Raw genomic sequence first — 18,384 nt, 5'->3', positions numbered from 1 at the left:
TTCTCAATATTGATAAAAAAAAAAAGTTTATTGAGCATCAAATCAGCATATTAGACTGATTTCTGTTAATATTTTTCTTTACAATTAAATGCAGCTTTGGGCATAAGAGACTTCTTTCAAAAACATAAAATCTTATCTTACTGACCCAAACATTTGAATAGAAGTGTGTGTTTGTGTTGATGAACTTCATGTGATGAAACTTCAATACTCAAATGTATATACACATAACCTTCAAATATCTGTGAATATTTTATTTAGGGCTGTCAAACGATTAATCGCATCCAAAATAAAAGTTTGTTTTTACATAATATGTGTGTGTACGGTGTATAATTATTTTCTATATATAAATACACACACATGCATGTATATATTTAAGAAATATTTGCATGTATATACTGTGTATAATATATATATTTATATTATATATAAATATTTTATATATAAATAACACATTTTTCTTAAATATATATGCATGTGTGTGTATTTATATATAGAAAATAATTATACTCCATACACACACATATATTATGTAAACACAAACTTTTATTTTAGATGCGATTAATCGCGATTAATCGTTTGACAGCCCTAATTTTATTACATGCATCATGTGTGCTACTCTGACAGTAAATCGATTAATTTACAAATTCTTAAAAGGTACAACAGCAAGTATCTATTTTTTGCTTTTGACAAAAATGTCCTTTAATTGAATCAACATTTCTTCATGTTATATTAATTAATTTCAGTCCATTTTTCTTTTACCATGTATAGTCAAGTCAAGTCACCTTTATTTATATAGCGCTTTTTACAATACAGATGGTTTCAAAGCAGCTTTACAGTGATAGGTGTCCATTCATGTGATGTATTTTGTCAACAAAAATAATATTCTAGTATCAAAAATGTAAAAAATCAAGAATATACAGACTTTAGTGTGCGCACAAGAAACGTTTTGCGTGCTCAAGAGAAACTATTTAGAAACAATATATAAACTATACCGGAAATTGTAACACATGAGCATGCAAACAAATTTTTGTGTGCTCACACGTTATGTATACTATAACCTATTTCCTTTGTGCGTCACTGCCATTTTCCTATAAAGAAAACGAGAGTACGAGCGTGAGCCTCCCTTTTATATAACGCAATGCTTTCATAAGTCCTTTATGGCTCTGCTCGCAATAAGCGCTGTTAGAATTGAATAAAGAAACTCAGCATTTCTCCGCCACCTGTAAGGATGCATTCAATCTGACAAAGTGGTTTAATAAAGGGAGTTTTGATCTTGTGAAATACAAATTTAGTACATTTTACTGTGCCAATATTTTCCAATTGGCCGTAAAAGTTTTATATGGGACAATAAAAATTTACTGCCCTAACAAAATCCAAATTTTGATCACTTTTTACAGTACCAATGTTTTTTTATGAACCATTAAACTTAGCATAGGACAATGGACACTGAGCCATCTATTTCGTGGCGCGGTTTCTTGGCCGCCACAGAGTTAAATTCGTTAAAGGCTGTGATATTAGCGTTATACTGCCCTAACGAAAGCCACATTTTTAGCAAATAGATCTTTATAGAGTATGGATGCACATGAATTTATATAGTAAAATGGCAATGACATACAAAGGAAATAGGTTATAGACAGTACACATAAACTGGAAATTGTAACGCAAAAGTTTGTTGTGGGCACGCAAAAGACTGTATATATGTATATTTGCAAAGGTCCCTCCGTAAAAGCCCCTATAATGTCAGTTGAATGTATTTTTATAACGTTTCCTGTACTTCACGAAAAAATTAATTGCTGACCGTTTATAATACATAAAGTACAAAAGGTAAGGAAATAAGTGGGAGAGGTGGGAAACGTATGACACATGGTTCTGCCGATGGGTGAGATCAGATCTTTTTGAAAAGCTCTTTAAAAATGCATTGCTGCTGAGCGCTCACTTAATGGTCTATTCGTAATGGTCAAAGCTTTCAGTGGTAAGATATTGTGGGATGACCCTCAAAAGCATCGAAGACAGAGAGAAACGCAAAGGAGACCGAGTGTGAAGAGAAACAGAGGCCAGGAGAGCAAGATAGATTGAGAGGTGAGACAGAAAAAGAGAGATGAAGAAAAAGAGACACACCTTTTCCATTACTCCACATGAGAAAGTGTTTTCCAGAGCATCGTCTGCTCTTTGTGAGAACGACAGAGAGCAAAAGGAAAGGGTGAGGTTGCAGCTATATTTTATTTATCCATCTTCCCTCTTACTCATCCGTCACCACACACAGACAGCGATGGCCTCTGAGGAACGACCCAAGCGCTCTGACTGCCCTCAGCGGATCACACTCACGCTCAAACATATCCTCAACATCAACAGAACCATTTCTGAAGGATCATGTGACACTGAAGACTGGAGTGATGATGCTACAAAATCAGCTTTGCATCACAGGAATAAATTACACTTTCAAATATATTCACATATAAAACAGTTATTTCAAATGCTAATAATATTTCACAATATTACGGTTTTTACTGTGATTTTGATCAAATAAATGCAGCCTTGGTGAGCCATTTTAAAACGATTAAACTGCAGCGATTAGGAAACACGATTAAATCACATCCGGATGTCAAAGTATATCAGTAATCGTACTATTCGTTTAATGTGCAGCCAGATAATTAAGGTAATTAAGTCCTCCAATATCCAGTGGATCAAGACCTCTGCCCAGTGTTGACGACGCACTGGCTCGCGTCACGGGAGGTCAAAGCGACGCAGTAAGAATGCGAGCACTTCACGAGGACTATTTATTCTGAAATCATTATGAACATAGCACTGCGTACAGGTGCCCTTCAATCAAGTAATCGTGATTTTCAAGTGTAGTTCTTGACTAAAATGGATGCAGTTAATGAGAGCAGTTCACACCAAAAATGTATAATTATCATGCGTTAAATGGGATTCATACAAAAGTCCAATGACAGCAGGCCTGAATTACACGTATGCTCACCATCTCGTTTTTAATAGCTGATGAGTGGGTGAATGGAGTCGTTCATAGCACTCTCGAAATTATTTAAGTAGCGCTTATCCACTGACCCGAAACTCGTCTGCAAGTGACCAACAGTCACTACAGTGTGTTGGCGGCATTTCACACCTGTCATCCTTTATTACAGCCAGTAAAGGTTGACTGAATCTCTGGGGAAAGCTGGAGCTGTGACAGATCAGCCAATCAGAGCGCAGTGTCATTTGACAGTTAGCCCATCACTTGAATATATGGACTGGCAGAGCACAGCGAGATGAATCTCGGTCAAAAGGTCTGTTTAGTGAGTTGATGAAGATACTAGAAGTTCTGCATTGACTATAGAAATACCCTAAACTTTGCACTACAATGAAAATGTGAACAGAAACAAATGACTCACATGAGCATGTGATCAGTGAATTTGATTCCTCAATGAATGATTGCTATGTACTGGTTCTTTACAGCATTCCCGAACAGATGGTTCTTATGAGCCAGCTCTTTTGATTCAAAAACACACAGCATGATTTCTGAACAGATGACTCTTATGAGCTGGTAATTGTCATGAGTCAAAAACAGACCAGAAACTGTGACCCCAAGTTTCCTGAAAAATGTACTCTTATGGAGCCAGATATTTTTAGAGCCAAAAACATACAGCTTGAAAAAAATGTAGTTTGATTCCCAAACAAATGACTCTTATGAACTGTTTTTTTTTTAAGTTTTTTAGTGACTCAAAAACATACTGTATAACATGACCAATGTAGTTCAATTTCTGAACAAATGAATCTGACTGCAGTAGATGTGAAAGATATGAATAAAAATGATGTTATTTCAGCCAGCGCACATACCTGTATTTACATCCTGTTTTCGGTCGAAGCCCACAGTAGTCGATTGTCGAGTTCACGCGCATAGGTTTAGTATCTATGATCACGCGCGTGAACTCGACAATCGACTACTGTGGGCTTCCGGAGTTCTCCTTTAAGAGTAGGTTTAAGGTAAGGGTTCGGGTTAGGCACTTACAGTAGTTGTGATGGGTAAGGTTAGGGTAAGCGGCTAGAGATTGCATTGTGTCAATGAATGTCCTCAAAGATAGATGTACAAGAATGTGTGTGTGTGTGTGTGTGTGTGTGTGTGTGTGTGTGTGTGTGTGTGTGTGTGTGTGTGTGTGTGTGTGTGTGTGTGTGTGTGTGTTTATGTACCTGGACCACAGACAGTGGATTTGATTCCAGTTTGCTCCAGAGCAGGCACTCTATTAACGGCTCCGTCGATGTGTTGCATGAAGACATCCCAGTCCAGATCAAACAAGCTGAAGGCAAACTTATCAGACACCTACAGGTTCAGGGAACAAATACACAATTTTATAATCATACTGAATAATGGAGTGGCCTCACAGCTGCCAAAAATCATACATCGATGATTCGGGAGGAAGGTCTTACTGGATGATAATGTCACTAAGGTAAAAACACCAATCAAGTTAAACTGCTGGAGTCCTATCGACCCTTCGCTAAGCCCCGCCTTAAAAACATCACTGACCAATCCTTAACAACTGTAGCCATTGTCCGTTTTTCTCAGATGTACATTATTTTTGTCTATGGAGGATCTGTTGGAAAGTTTAAAAATAATTTCGCAGAAATTATCCAAAATTACAGTCACTTATAATAATAGTGACGCAAGGTCTCCTGAGGATTTAAAAATATATATATTATTTTTATTATTATATTTGAAGCAAATATTTTTTTAATTGACAGAATTAACATCAATAAATTAAAATAACTAAAATAATCATAATTCAAAATAAAAATACATTTTAGAATTCAAAATAAAATAAAATAAAAACTATTTTACTAATAAAAATATCACACCGTTTATGAAAATCTTCAACTTATTCTTCTGGGATGCTTTGTAAAGCTTAGTGAAGTCAATTTTCTACTTTGCAGGAGCAACTTCGAGAGCAACTCCAGTATGAAAACAAACATATATTTTCGAATAAAGTGCACTTTATTGCATGTTGATTTTAAGGAGCAACACCATCTCCCCATCAACCATCTGCACGGCTCAAACTTCACTTTTCACTTTTCACAACAAGTATGCTTCTTCCAAGAACACTTTTCAATTTGTAATTTTATTTAAGCAAAATCCTCTCTGCTTGTCACTGTCTTTTCTCACTGCCACAGGGGAATGTCAATGAACCTCGAAACCGTGGGATGGAAAGAAGCAGCAGACGGTGTGAGCAATCCGACAGCTGATGAAATGCTGATCGCAAAAAAAAATGGAGAGAATATGTGGCCGGTGTGGAGCAGACTGGAGTTTAAAAATAAAAACTGTAGAGGCTGCATGTGCTGAGAACAGGCCAGGCTTCACACCATCTCATTAAAAGTTTCAGACCAGCGCCTTTTCTACTAACACACTCCTCAAAATGTTCACACTTCCCTAAGATATTGATCCACTGCTTCATAGCAAGACTGTAGTGAAAGTGTGAGGTGACAGAGAGTTTTGTTACAGAATACTGCAGGCTGGAGATGATTATAAAGGGAACGCAGTGTAAATCTGGTCAAAGGGCAGAGCGATGTATGAAAAAAAAACGATCTCCAGACATCATCACACTGGAATATCAGCAGACAGACACACTCACACACAACGTTTGGAATCATACAGCATTACTTCTTTCTGCAGTATGTGGTAAGTATACTGTACACAGTATGTGAACTTTCCTTTTGTGGCCAATTAACTGGATATTACTGATCAGATAGAAATGACTTCTTCAAACTATGAAAGAGACAAATTCCAAGTCAATGATGATCTGTCATTTGGGACGCCATTTAGCCTGGAAACTAACTAAATCTTCTACGTATAAGACAAAGAACGCTTGTAAGAGATAACCCAACTAGCGAACGAACACTTAAGATGTCAACGTTAGGCAGTTTTAAAAAGACGGATTGGTTTGGAGATGGCACATCTTGACCCGCACAAGGAAAGTCAGGAGTTAACGCCAAGGATTGTTTGATTACCGAAGACAGAGACTTAAAACAGACCTTCTCAACGACCTCTGTTTGACCTTCCCTTAAATGCAGGACTACAAAATCGTCTCTAAAATCCAGAGACGGCCTTTACATATCAAAATGCATCCGATCGTTCCAAAACAATGCTAGATGGACTTATAATCAAACTTTGTTCAACTGCATAATTATATGTGACTGATATCTATTAGATCACACATAATTCATGCAATTGTTATAACTATCAAATGGTGATTAGAAGTGTGTCTTGTTTCCTATCAGCGTGAATGATTTATCATTTATTGAATTATTGTATGAATCAAATATGTGTAAAATGTATTGTTATCATGTTTAAATTGTACTCTTCTAGAGGGGGAAAGTTAAAGAGACTGTGTGTCTAATCAGATAACATGCAATTTATGTGAGGGGAGGAGAAACTTTTACAACCTGAACTAAAGACAATGTGGTCAGAACTCCTCTGAAAGGTCGGACAAACACAAACAAAGAGGACACGAACAAAGCATTAGACGAGAAGACAGGTTTCTTTTCTTTTCCGTTGAGAGTCTCGTTTTCTAAGTTAAGTTTTCCCGCGAAGCTTCAGTCAATGACTCTAGTCTTTGCCCACCTCAAACATCAAACTTAAAGTCCCCCTGTAGTCAATCATTTTATCCCTTAAAACTCACCTTTGATGACCAAAATTACATAAAATCGCTTGAATGTAACTCTACACCCTTGCCTCATTTAGTATACGCAGTTCGACGAATATGCAAATGAGCCCCGCCTCCACTCACTCACACCAGCTCAGAATTCACACAATGACCTGATTGGTTACAAGGTAGTTTGTGACGTCAGAAACACCAGCGATTTCAAACTGTGTTTTTGAGACTGTCTTTGTTTCACTGCAGTTTTAAGGAGAAAATACTCAGCAATGGTGTCGACTCATGCTTTAAGACAAAACCATGAGCAAATTACATATTAAAAACACCACATAGACATATAAACAACTTTAAAAAAAGCTTGATTTTCACCAGAGGGGAACTTTAAGCCACGAGAGAGACTCTCTGAGAAACCCATTTCAGCAAAGATCCTTCCAGAATCCCCATTCAAAGACACAAATAACAAAAGCTGAACTGGTGCATTGATATAAAGTTCAATAACCCTGCCTAAGAAATGCTAAATTGATGACTGATTGTTCGTTCATATCTTATAAAGTGCATATCCTGTATAACCAATAGAGTTTCGTTCGTATTTATTGTATGTTCGTAAGTGTTCTTGTGTTATGTGCTTACGAATTTAATGTCAGAAACTGCTGATCTTGTTACCATACTAATAAATAGTGTTTCCACTATTTGGATATTAATATCCGCAACAGAGTTGATAGTTACGGCCCATTCAATTGAGCACTGGACGATTCATCTGTTCGGCAGTAAAATAAGTGACTTTTTCAAAATTCCCTATAAAATTAATTAATAATCTCCTTTGAGCTAAATTAACCTATTTCTCTTACAGTCATTTTAGTCTCATCAGTTTAAATTAAATCTCTTTTTGACTTCTTATTTGACTGGAATGCAAAATGTTAGAATGTTTTTACACAAAATTGCATTAAATGCTGTCATGGAAAAGTTTGACCATAGCAAACTATATCAAACCATATAAGATGTTTTTTGGACATAGCAAACCATTTAAATACATTTTTGTCTTCCATGAAGGAAACTCTAGCTTAATCTGTGATGAACACATGTTTGTGCTTAGCCTTGAACAGTTACCTGCAGCCTCGTTTGTGCTCAAGTTGCCTTGAAAACAGTCGAGCCGCAGCTTTGTTTTCACTCAAGGTGTCTCTGCTGCAGATAACACCGACAAAGGAGTTGTTTTTCTGTTTAAACGAAGCCCTCACACGTTGACTGAAGGGGACGAGACCTAAATGTGTGAGTGTAACTTTGCTGTGCGTCTCCTCTTACTGCAGAACACTCTTGATATCAGAACTGACCTTCTTGGCAAGAATAAAAGCTTGTAAAGACACTTAACTTGTGTTTTTTCAGTTTCAGCCTCACCATCATAATTATTGAAGTTTTTTTTTAATTTTGTTTACCAAATTTCTGAAAGCGTGATGAGGACACGACTGTTTGAAATGGTTATCTTAGCATAAATGATACTTTTTCAGATCATCTCTATCCAGTATATACCAGGGTTATTAAATATACTAAAACTTCAAAACACAAAGCGCATATTTATAGAATTAAATCGTGGCCTTTGCCATTCGAAAAACCGCATTAAGCAATATCGCGTTTTCTATTTAATGTTGTTCTATTGTGCAGCCCAAGACTAAACTGTGTGTGTGTGCGCATCTTTCACTGAAACACAAATTTACCTGCAACTTAAAATTAACCAAAAAGTAGAAATGTGGCTTTGGCACCTAACTGCAATAAAATAAGTTTTAATTGAATTAATAAAATTACTAAAACTAAAAATGAAATAAATAAATTAAAGCTAAATAGAAATATAAAAACAAAATAACTAAAACAAACTAAAATATATAACTAAATAAAATAAAATGTAAAAATGAAAGCTAATTCAAAATATTAATAACTGCTATAATAGTATAATAAAATATCAGTGAAATGTTTTTAAAATGTTTCTAATGATTAACTAACTTTTCTATCATCTAACGGTCGATCTAAATGCAAAAATAGGCAGAAATTAGCATGCACAATATCAACCAATAATGATAAAAAACTAAAACATTAATTTTCAGCCGATAACCAATATGATACATTGTTAATCCCCGATGAGAAAGATAAATAATTTGATAAAACATCAATTACAAACCTAATGCATTTTTTGCCCCTCATTTTGCACAATAGCTCTAAAAAGTGGGAAGAGGAAAAAATATGAAATCACTTCATGCACCGATTTGTACCAAATCACTTGAATGCACAGCAAATCAAATGGTAAATGGGAACTTCCTGATATCTGGATTGTTGAACTCAAACCAAACACAGCAAATATACAACATAAACAACTATAGCAAAAATATGGAAAGAATAACACCTTTTATTTCTCAGACTCAGTAATATTTTTTCTCTTTTGGAAACTTACATCATCCCAGAATATGGGGTTGTGTTCGTAGCCTCCCACAGAAAGAGCGTCACCTTGGAGACGGAGGTAGACAGATGCATCATGGTCCCTGACGTTGGGCATATTCTAGTGGAAAAAGACATATTAGAAAGCTCATTATATTCATGCATGACAAAGCAGTTTGTAGGACCAAATATGGTGAAACTATAACCAACATCAGATGATGATACGATCAATGCGTACAGTGATACTTCCACTCTCCTGTGTCATTTATGGAAGCTTATTTCCAACACGGAATATTAAGCGTCGTATAATGACGATTTTGTTCTCTTCGACTCACTGGATGGAAATGGTACTTTATTCGCAAATGTTTTATGCGATATTTTGTGCAAATTTTATGTTATATTCGCAACTTTGGATGGAAACATAGCTATAAGGTTTTATTAGTTAACATGAACTAATAATGAACTGCACTTCTACAGCATGTATTAACCTTAGTAAATGCTAATTGCAACATTTACTAATACATTTAATTATTAAAATCAAGTTGTATTTGTTAACATTAGTTAATTTTTATTAACTATCATTAACAAAGATTAATAAATATTGTAACAAATGTAGCAAAACATTATTTAATGTTAACGTGAAACATTGTAAAAAAAATAAAAAATAATCAAAATTGTTATAAACGCGCAATTGCGAGAACAAAGTCAGCATTGCGAGATAAAAGGTCACAATTACCTTTTTTTTTTATTCCGTGGCAGAAACAAGCTTCCAAAGTATGTTAATGTTGGTTTGAGGGCTTAATATTTATTTTGCAGTTTCACAGTGCATTCAGAAGCAAAATATCTATCAATTTCACTATCACATCATGTGGATGACAAACATCTCATTACTTGAGATTCAGTGATGACACATTGGCCATTCTGTGAGGAGTAACATAGCTGTCATCAACCATGCATCAAACTACAAGCGCTCTCTCTCTCCTACACACACACACACACACAGTGTTGCATAATCCAGAGGAAGGCTCTGAGCTAAGTGCTTATGCCATGGCTGCTGTTGTGATTTGCCACAGAAGAGAGCACGACGCCCCAATGGACTACTTGCACCGAGGTCCGTGACGCACTTCCGTTTTGAAATAGTACAACTCATTTATTTCCAGTTATGTATTTTCAATGCGCTGCAGTCACCTAGTTGACTAAACACCGCCTAAAATGAGTGTATAATTTTATGTTCGGAACATACATTTTTTGGACACATGCTGATGCTGCTAGAGAGAGAGAGAGAGAGAGAGAGAGAGAGAGAGAGAGAGAGAGAGAGAGAGAAAGAGAGAAAGAGAGAGAGAGACCTGTAGCAGAGCTAGGCAGGTGGTGCTGGGGAGGAGGAGTACAATAAGAATCCACACGGTGCGCAGAGTTAGTGTATTTGTTTGGATGCCATGGTTACAAAGGGAAACGGTAATGAGTATGTGAAATTGATTGGCTGAGAACATTACGTTGAACGAACCAATCAGAACACGAAGAGTTTCATGGCTGAACCTTTCATTTCATAATTATGTAGTTATTTAATTATATTATTAATTTACATAATTTTTTTTTTGATTAAATGTAAATATCAAATACTATTAATAATTTTTTATAATATTTGTTAATATTACATGGAAATACATATAAATGTAACTGTGACAGCTAAACTGCAGGGAAACAGTAATCTAGTGTGAAGCATTACTGATCTGTTTATAATTTTCACACCACTCTAACTGATGCTGTCACATTATCCTTGGATTCCTTAATAACACATTTAAATTTGTACATTTCATTGGTTTCCTTGGTAACATAATTAGCACAATTCAATAACAGCGTTCAATAGACACCGTAATGGCACAAAAACATATATACACAAGATGTAAATTGTAGTATCAATGCAGCACACGTGGCCTGACACTCTGTCAAACTGGTCATCAGCCAGTCCTCTTTGTTGAGCCCTGATCTACTTTTCACGGGTATAGAACATTAATTGCAGCAGGCAAATAGCAGGATTTATTAATAAGGCACAATAAACAATAATCTTAATTAATTAATTTGTTTTTTTGTTTTTAATGCCACACAAGTTTCTTTGGTTATTTTCATGGCAAAAAAAAAAAAAAAACACACTTATTATTTTTTAAAATAGAAATTGCCATTTTACCCGTTTTAATAGAAAGACCATTTTGTCTAAGATTTCTACAACTAAATTTGGATTAACTTGATTAAAAACCTTAAAACAAGATGTTTGCACTAAAAAGAATGCTAATTACTTCGGCTCAACGCAATTGCTGCACATTAACCGGCTGTTAAAATGTTGGACTCTGTTTCCCAGCATGCATCACTGTATGAAAAAATCATGCAAAATGCCTCACTGTTTTTGTATTATGTGCATCTCTCCCCTTAATGGTGTGATTTTGAGTTTTCCTGCTGTTTTTTTAGTGCGTGGAATGTTAAGGACCATGTGCACATGGTTAAATGTGTTGATTCATCTGGAGTCATGGCGCCATCTTCTGCAAAGATCCTAGTGTTTGCTGTTTAATAGCCTAGGACAAAGGTGTGATTACTCAAGACCCCAATGAGGTAGTAGGGGCATTTTATGCACGTTATGTCCACCACAGATACTTTAGGCTACAACTAAGAGCAAAGACATGATTTATTATGATTGTTGGTTTGTGATGTGTAATACTATGCTGAAATGGACAATGTGCAGCATTAATAGCTTACCTGAATTCCCTCGATTCTTTCTGTGACAACATAAGCATGATGCATGGCTACCAATGGAACATTGACGCCTGCCATTTTACCCAGCTTAGTGGCCCAGACACCTAAAAAACATTTATGTGACAGGATTATGCTGTATTGGCATGAAAACAGACAGTTGATGAAATATGATTATGATATCCATTAAAAAAAGGCCATAGAAATTAGTCAAATAATCAATAAATAAGTGTATATATATATGTGTGTCTTATGCATGTATGTGTGTGTTTTAAATATTTAAAAGACTAAGAGGTGAGGTGACATTAGTCAAAAACTTTGCTTTTACAGCAATACATGGTTAAATGCTATTTCACTATCACAGACTGCCCTCTGCTGGTGAAGTCTGCATCTTTCTGACCTGCACAATTCACCACACATGGAGTTCGGATGGTCCCGTGAGCAGTTTCTACAGCTTTCACTCTCTTCACGCCAAAATCATCAACCTTAACCTGGACACCTGTCACTGGACAGTTCTCGATCACCTGAAATCAATAATAATCATGTTTCAATATGGTTCATGCATTCAATCGTAACTAAAGAAGTCAATCATCAATTGAAGAGAGTTTAGGGTGAGGAGGCGTACAGTGGCACCCCGTGCAGTGGCTGCTCTGGAGAGGGTGGTGCAGGTGCCAGCTGGGTCCATGGTGCCGTCTTTAGGCACATAGAGTGTGCCATAAAGATCTTTCACATTCATCAGAGGATACAGGTCTTTAGTCTCAGCTGGCGACAGGACGTATGACTCAATGCCGTACGCTTTACCCAACTGAAAAGCAAAATGTGTGAGTATCCACTTATTAGATTTTGTTTCACATTTCATTCATTATTAACACATGCCTCTTTGAAATTCTTGATTCTGATTAGTCAATCACTGCATTCATTATAAAAAAAAAATTGGCACATTGGATTCCAGTGGACAATTTACATACGAATTAATCTTTGAGCAATTTTTACAGAAATACAATTTTTTTTTGTTGCAAATGCTGAATTTCTAGGCGAGGCTGGACATTTTTTTTTTGTCTTTGTAATTCGACTGTGCAGCAGTTCCATTTCTATCTTGCCAAGATGTGTGGTTTAGCATTTGTGCCATACCGACATGAGGCGCTTGTACTCGTCCAGTCGCTGCTTGTTGGAAGCGATGAACAGGCCTCCATTTTGGATCCAGCCCGTCTCGAGTCCCGTCTCCTCCTCCAGCTCTGAGCTGATCACGTTGCGAGTGTGAGCCAAGAGTTCCACCTCAGTGTCACTTGGTCTTAACTGCCACAAAAGACCTGTGAAAACATAAAAAGATGTAGTATCTGATTCAAACAAAGAAACAATATTCAAAAGACAAGTTGGAGCTCATTTGTATTTGACGGACTGCTACGCCCATGGAGTAGGCTTTAACTATTATACAACCAGTTATGTAAGCCTATTCATGGACTAAACACTTAAACTAAACTGTACAAGTGGGATATTAAATCAGATTTGCTACCTAGATTCAGTTTTACCTTACACATTGTTCAATGCAAGTTAAAAACTGAAAAAGAAACCAAGTCTCTAATCACAAAGTAAACACAGTGCAATACCCGCCGTGTGCCAGGTGGTGCCTGCAGTCAATCTGTCCCTCTCCAGCAAAACCACATTGGTCATGCCCATTTTACACAGGTGGTAGAGGGTCTGGCAACCCAGGCTTCCTCCTCCTATCACCACAACATCTGCAGACTTTGGCAGTGGTTTGGTGGGCCCACTGATGCCATCCTCCTGCTTGAGGGTCTTCTCATAGGGGACGCTCTTCTCTGTGGTGTGTGTAGACTGGGAGCTATAGCAGCGGGTGGTGGCACGGCAGAGGGGCGAGAGGTGCTGACGGCATGCCGTCACCCTCCGCGCCACTGTTCCCAAGAAGGCCATGGCCCCTGCAACAACACAAGACCATAAACACGCACTCTTATTATATAATGTTGATAGAAAAGGAGTCCCTCAGGGCTCAGTACTAGGCCCACTTTTATTTGTTACAATTACTTTTTTGAGTTTTCTACATAAGATAAATAGTCTACCCATTAAAAAAAGTTTACTTCAAAATAAAATACACCAGGATTTTTGATATATTTTTGGCTTTTTAAAAATAATAATATGGTAACTATTTACATAAGGTTGCATTCATTAACTACATAAGTTGACGTTAACTAACAATGAAAAATCATTCTAAAACATTTATTCATCTTTATTTATTCAACATTATTTAATGGACCCGAGGTGACATAAACTAACGATGAACAGTTGTATTTTTATTAATTAACGTTAACAGAGATAAATACTGTAACAAATGGATTGCTCAGTTTTAGTTATTTAATGCATTAACTAAAGTTAACAAATGGGACCTTATTGTAAAGTGTTACCAATTAAAATAAAAAACTAACTCAAGCCAAGCACTAAGTAATTTTAATCTTTATTATCCATCTATTTAAATATCTAATTTAAATGTATAATTCCCTGTACATTTCTTAACATTCTTCACTGTGAGCATCATGTGAGTCAGCTTATCTACACTAATAAGAGTTTTAGTTAAGCTTTGTCATCTGAAATGTTTTACAGACAATTCAGTTTCTTATTTAAGCCTACTCACTGGTCAACAAACGGGTGTCGCCTGAAAATAATGCAAAAATGACCAATTTGTCTTTGCAGAACGTGATGCAAAAGCTTGCTTTAGGCTGATCGAAGCATTTGTGCAATGCAAACACGATGAAATTTATGTTAAACTAAATAATAATAACGTGCAAAACAACAACATTGTAAAACAGATGCACATGCATTAGATAAGATGTCTATAAAACAAACAAGACGTGTGAAGCGTGTGAAGTGATAGGTCAGTAGTGTCGCTCACCTATATAAAACTAAGTAAAAGAGCATAAGTCCTCTGTCTGTTAACTGCTGCTTGACACTGCTGTTAAGATATGTTCATAAACAGAGCAACTGGTGCTCAAATATGGCTGTTTGCTGACTGAGCATGTGGAACACAGCTGTGTGTGGCCAACTTCAGAACTGCAGATATGATTGAATGAGCCTAAAAACAAACAGAGCTGCAAGATGCAACGTGTCTGACGAGTATTTCATACTTCTGTGGGTCTTTCGAGGAGTTCCCTCAGGCCGACATCACTCATATTAATGTCAATCGAACAGGTACAACAGGTATAGGGCATATTACACACACACACACACACACACACACACACAAAATGTAGCCTCTTAAAAAATACAAGCCGCCACTCTATAACATAACTTTTTCTTCAGACGCTGAAACTACTAAACACGCATTGATATTTAATGCGATACTGAGGGGTTTATGATCGGTTGTCTGTTGTTGATAAACAACTCGCAGCGGTCCGGCATTTTATTTGATTTTACACTGCAACGTTACATTTCGGATTTCTGCAATTTGGATTCAAAGTTACAAGTGTGAAACGTTCAAAGTTGGTTAAAAGTGGTCGTTTGCGGTAAATTTATACTCAAAAGAACATTAGAACGGTTTCTGTCATGCCAATAAATATTGCCTAAGTTACTCTAGGCAGCTAAAGTAGGTTTTGAGATAGAGTTGAGAGTTTTTCAGACAGTTCCAAAACAACACATGCATTGCTCACCTGTCAGATGAATAAATCCACTATGGAAAGAAAGAACACACACACAAAAAAATGATTTTTGCTGGTGTGGACGTTGTGCACTGTTTAGTACACACTGCAGCCCAGATCCATTGGTTGCATTGCAAGCTGCCAAATAGACATGCTATTGTAAACTCTCCACCCACCAGCAGCTGACGGTGGAACCAATGGAATGTTGGGTTGAGGAAATAAAGAAATATAATTTAATGTTTTATCAACTTTATTATTATTTTATATATAATAAATTATTATTATATATTGAAATAATAAAATAATATATATATATATATATATATATATATATATATATATATATATATATATATATATATATATATATATATATATATATATATATATATATATATATATTTAGGGCTGTCAAACGATTAATCGCGATTAATCGCATCCAAAATAAAAGTTTGTGTTTACATAATATATGTGTGTGTATGGAGTATAATTATTTTCTATATATAAATACACACACATGCATATATATTTAAGAAAAATGTGTTATTTATATATAAAATATTTATATATAATATAAATTATATATGATATAAATATATATACACAGTATATACATGCAAATATTTCTTAAATATATACATGCATGTGTGTGTATTTATATATAGAAAAAAAAAATATATACAGTATATATATACATATACTATTGTATTATAATATTATTATATTATAGGCTATATATAATGGACATATATATATTTAATTTTATATATTTTCTTAATATGTAAGTGTGTATAATATAATCATAAGTACTTGATTTTAAGCATTTTCTAGACTATAAAGATGTAACCAAAGACGGGGAGATTTAAAAGTTTAAGAATTTAAATGCACAATGTGAACTCACATAATGTTGGTTTCAAACCTTATGGTTTTATATTAATTTATACATATACAGTATATATAGGGTTACGTGCTCGATGGCATGTTGAGACTCAGCTGTCAGTTTATCCTCAGAGCAGATCACAATTAGAGCAGAAAGCTTGATGTCAGACATCTGCTCTGGTATTACAGGAGGCTGAACATGCATTATACAACACAAATATGAATATACTGTATAAGTGTCAGTATGCATGCAAATAAGCACATACATATGGCATCTGATTATTCTCATTTCATGAAAAAATACATTTTAGGAATGTTTTACATTTAAATGGAAGCCACGTTACATAAACAGTCATAATAGTGGCATATTATACTACTCATAATTATGACATAGTTAATTACAAAGTTGAAATATTCTATGTTATAATTATAATATTTGTCATAATTCTGACTTTTTTAAGTCAGAATTTCAACATAGCTTCTCATAACGAGGACTTTTATGTGATCATTTATTCTTTTCATCTCATCATTTTGACTTTTTATGTCATAATGTGATTTATTTTTTTGAAATGGGCCAATGGGATTTTGAAGGTTTTTATATATTTAGCCTAGTGTCTTACAAATCAGACAGAATAACAAGTTTTCCAGATACCATGAACTTTGACCATTATTGGCTGACCTATTTCTACATGCACAAAACATCCTTGAGAGCGTGAAAACTCTCTGTTTCTGCCACACATGGACACTGAGTCTGACCTCACAAAACCTTCCCTATCTGAAACAACCAATCAGAAGAGGTTTAGAGAGCCCCACCCCCGGTCAGGGAAATATGACAACACACTGGATGAAGCAATGACAAAACCCTATCAGAGACAGCAGTGGCACCCACAAACATTGCTGTATTCATTCATTCAGATACTTTTAAATGGTTGTAAAATTATAATTAAGTGTTCTTTAAATGTTCATAACAGATCTGAGTCTACAAACAACTGTGATGTCATCAGAGCACTACAGCATTGGCTAAAAAGCCAACAGTTTGACATGTAGAGGCAGACAGAGGACCAAAACCATCTGATGAGACATTTCAAACGGCTGTTTCTGTGCAATAAGCTCAGCCACTGATTGTGTCATTTGAGAATGAACTGCTCAGATGCGATGGCATTTTGCTGTTCTTATGAAACAGGGTTCGCTGGGGTCACGGGGGGCAATGCTTTCACCCTTCAGCTGAGGATGGTGTTTTAGAAATGGCCCAACACACCTCCTTACCCCTGAGCTGTGGTCACATGACCCCTGCTGGCTCATATTAATCATGTATCAATCCTCTCCACTTTCAACACCTAAATAATGTGAGAGAAACGATCATATCATAAGAGTCATTCAGTTGTACTGTAATGTTTGACTCAGGTTTTATTTTTAATTAAACATTTATTTATTTATTTATTTTAATTTTTTATTGTTCTCTGTCTTGTACATAATGTTTAAAGAATCTGGAACTGAAAACACTCAGAACTGGATTTAGCCTACTCATTAATTTTAATAAAATGCGAATTCTTTCTCTTGTGAATAATATCAGAAAGCTTCAAACTTTTGTATATTTTGCATATAAGCCATGTACTGTAAATTCACCCTCCTCATTGGTTTTAGTATTATAGTTTTTGTTAATGTTGAGAATTATATATAATTTTTTTTTTTTTTTTTTTAGTACGCAGCCCCTAAAAGGATATGGTGATGAAAAAAACATGAGATGGGAGGAAAAATATATTTTGAGTTTTCGCGCAAAATTTTTGCATTTCACTGAGTAACTGCGTTCGCAACGCAAAGGCATTGATATAGTCCTTTCACAGTGCATTGTGGGACTTTTTACGGAGCAAATGTTTCAGTGCATTGGTAGGATTTAGCGAGTCAGACAGCCCTGGCTTAAAATGGCCGACTCCCTGATCAGTGCCCTACTGAACTGAGAGCTGATTCAAGACACCACTTGAACACTTTGGCCACATTCCTGAAATAAGTCATTTAAAGGGTTAGTTCACCCCAAATGAAAATTCTGTCATCATTTACTC

General features: G+C 35.7%; 1 protein-coding gene across 1 annotated transcript in view; it reads right to left on the bottom strand.

The window, feature by feature from the left end:
• The window catches only part of sardh (sarcosine dehydrogenase), a 55,556-nt gene extending 39,973 nt beyond the window's left edge, over window positions 1-15,583 (bottom strand). Inside the window, exons 1-8 of the mRNA XM_079861436.1 lie at window positions 15,458-15,583; window positions 13,409-13,735; window positions 12,933-13,111; window positions 12,427-12,606; window positions 12,202-12,325; window positions 11,808-11,908; window positions 9,076-9,180; window positions 4,183-4,312 (exon numbers count right to left, since the gene is read on the bottom strand). Of these exons, the coding sequence (XP_079717562.1) occupies window positions 4,183-4,312; window positions 9,076-9,180; window positions 11,808-11,908; window positions 12,202-12,325; window positions 12,427-12,606; window positions 12,933-13,111; window positions 13,409-13,730 (1,141 nt within the window). The 5' untranslated portion in view covers window positions 13,731-13,735; window positions 15,458-15,583. The remainder of the gene's footprint in view (window positions 1-4,182; window positions 4,313-9,075; window positions 9,181-11,807; window positions 11,909-12,201; window positions 12,326-12,426; window positions 12,607-12,932; window positions 13,112-13,408; window positions 13,736-15,457) is intronic.
• Between the last annotated feature and the right edge of the window lie 2,801 nt (window positions 15,584-18,384).

This window comes from Squalius cephalus (assembly GCF_949319135.1).
Source record: "Squalius cephalus genome assembly, chromosome: 24".
NCBI classification, from domain to species: Eukaryota; Metazoa; Chordata; class Actinopteri; order Cypriniformes; family Leuciscidae; genus Squalius; species Squalius cephalus.
Note: the sequence above shows the minus strand (reverse complement) of the source record. Positions and strands in the feature narration are given on the sequence as shown.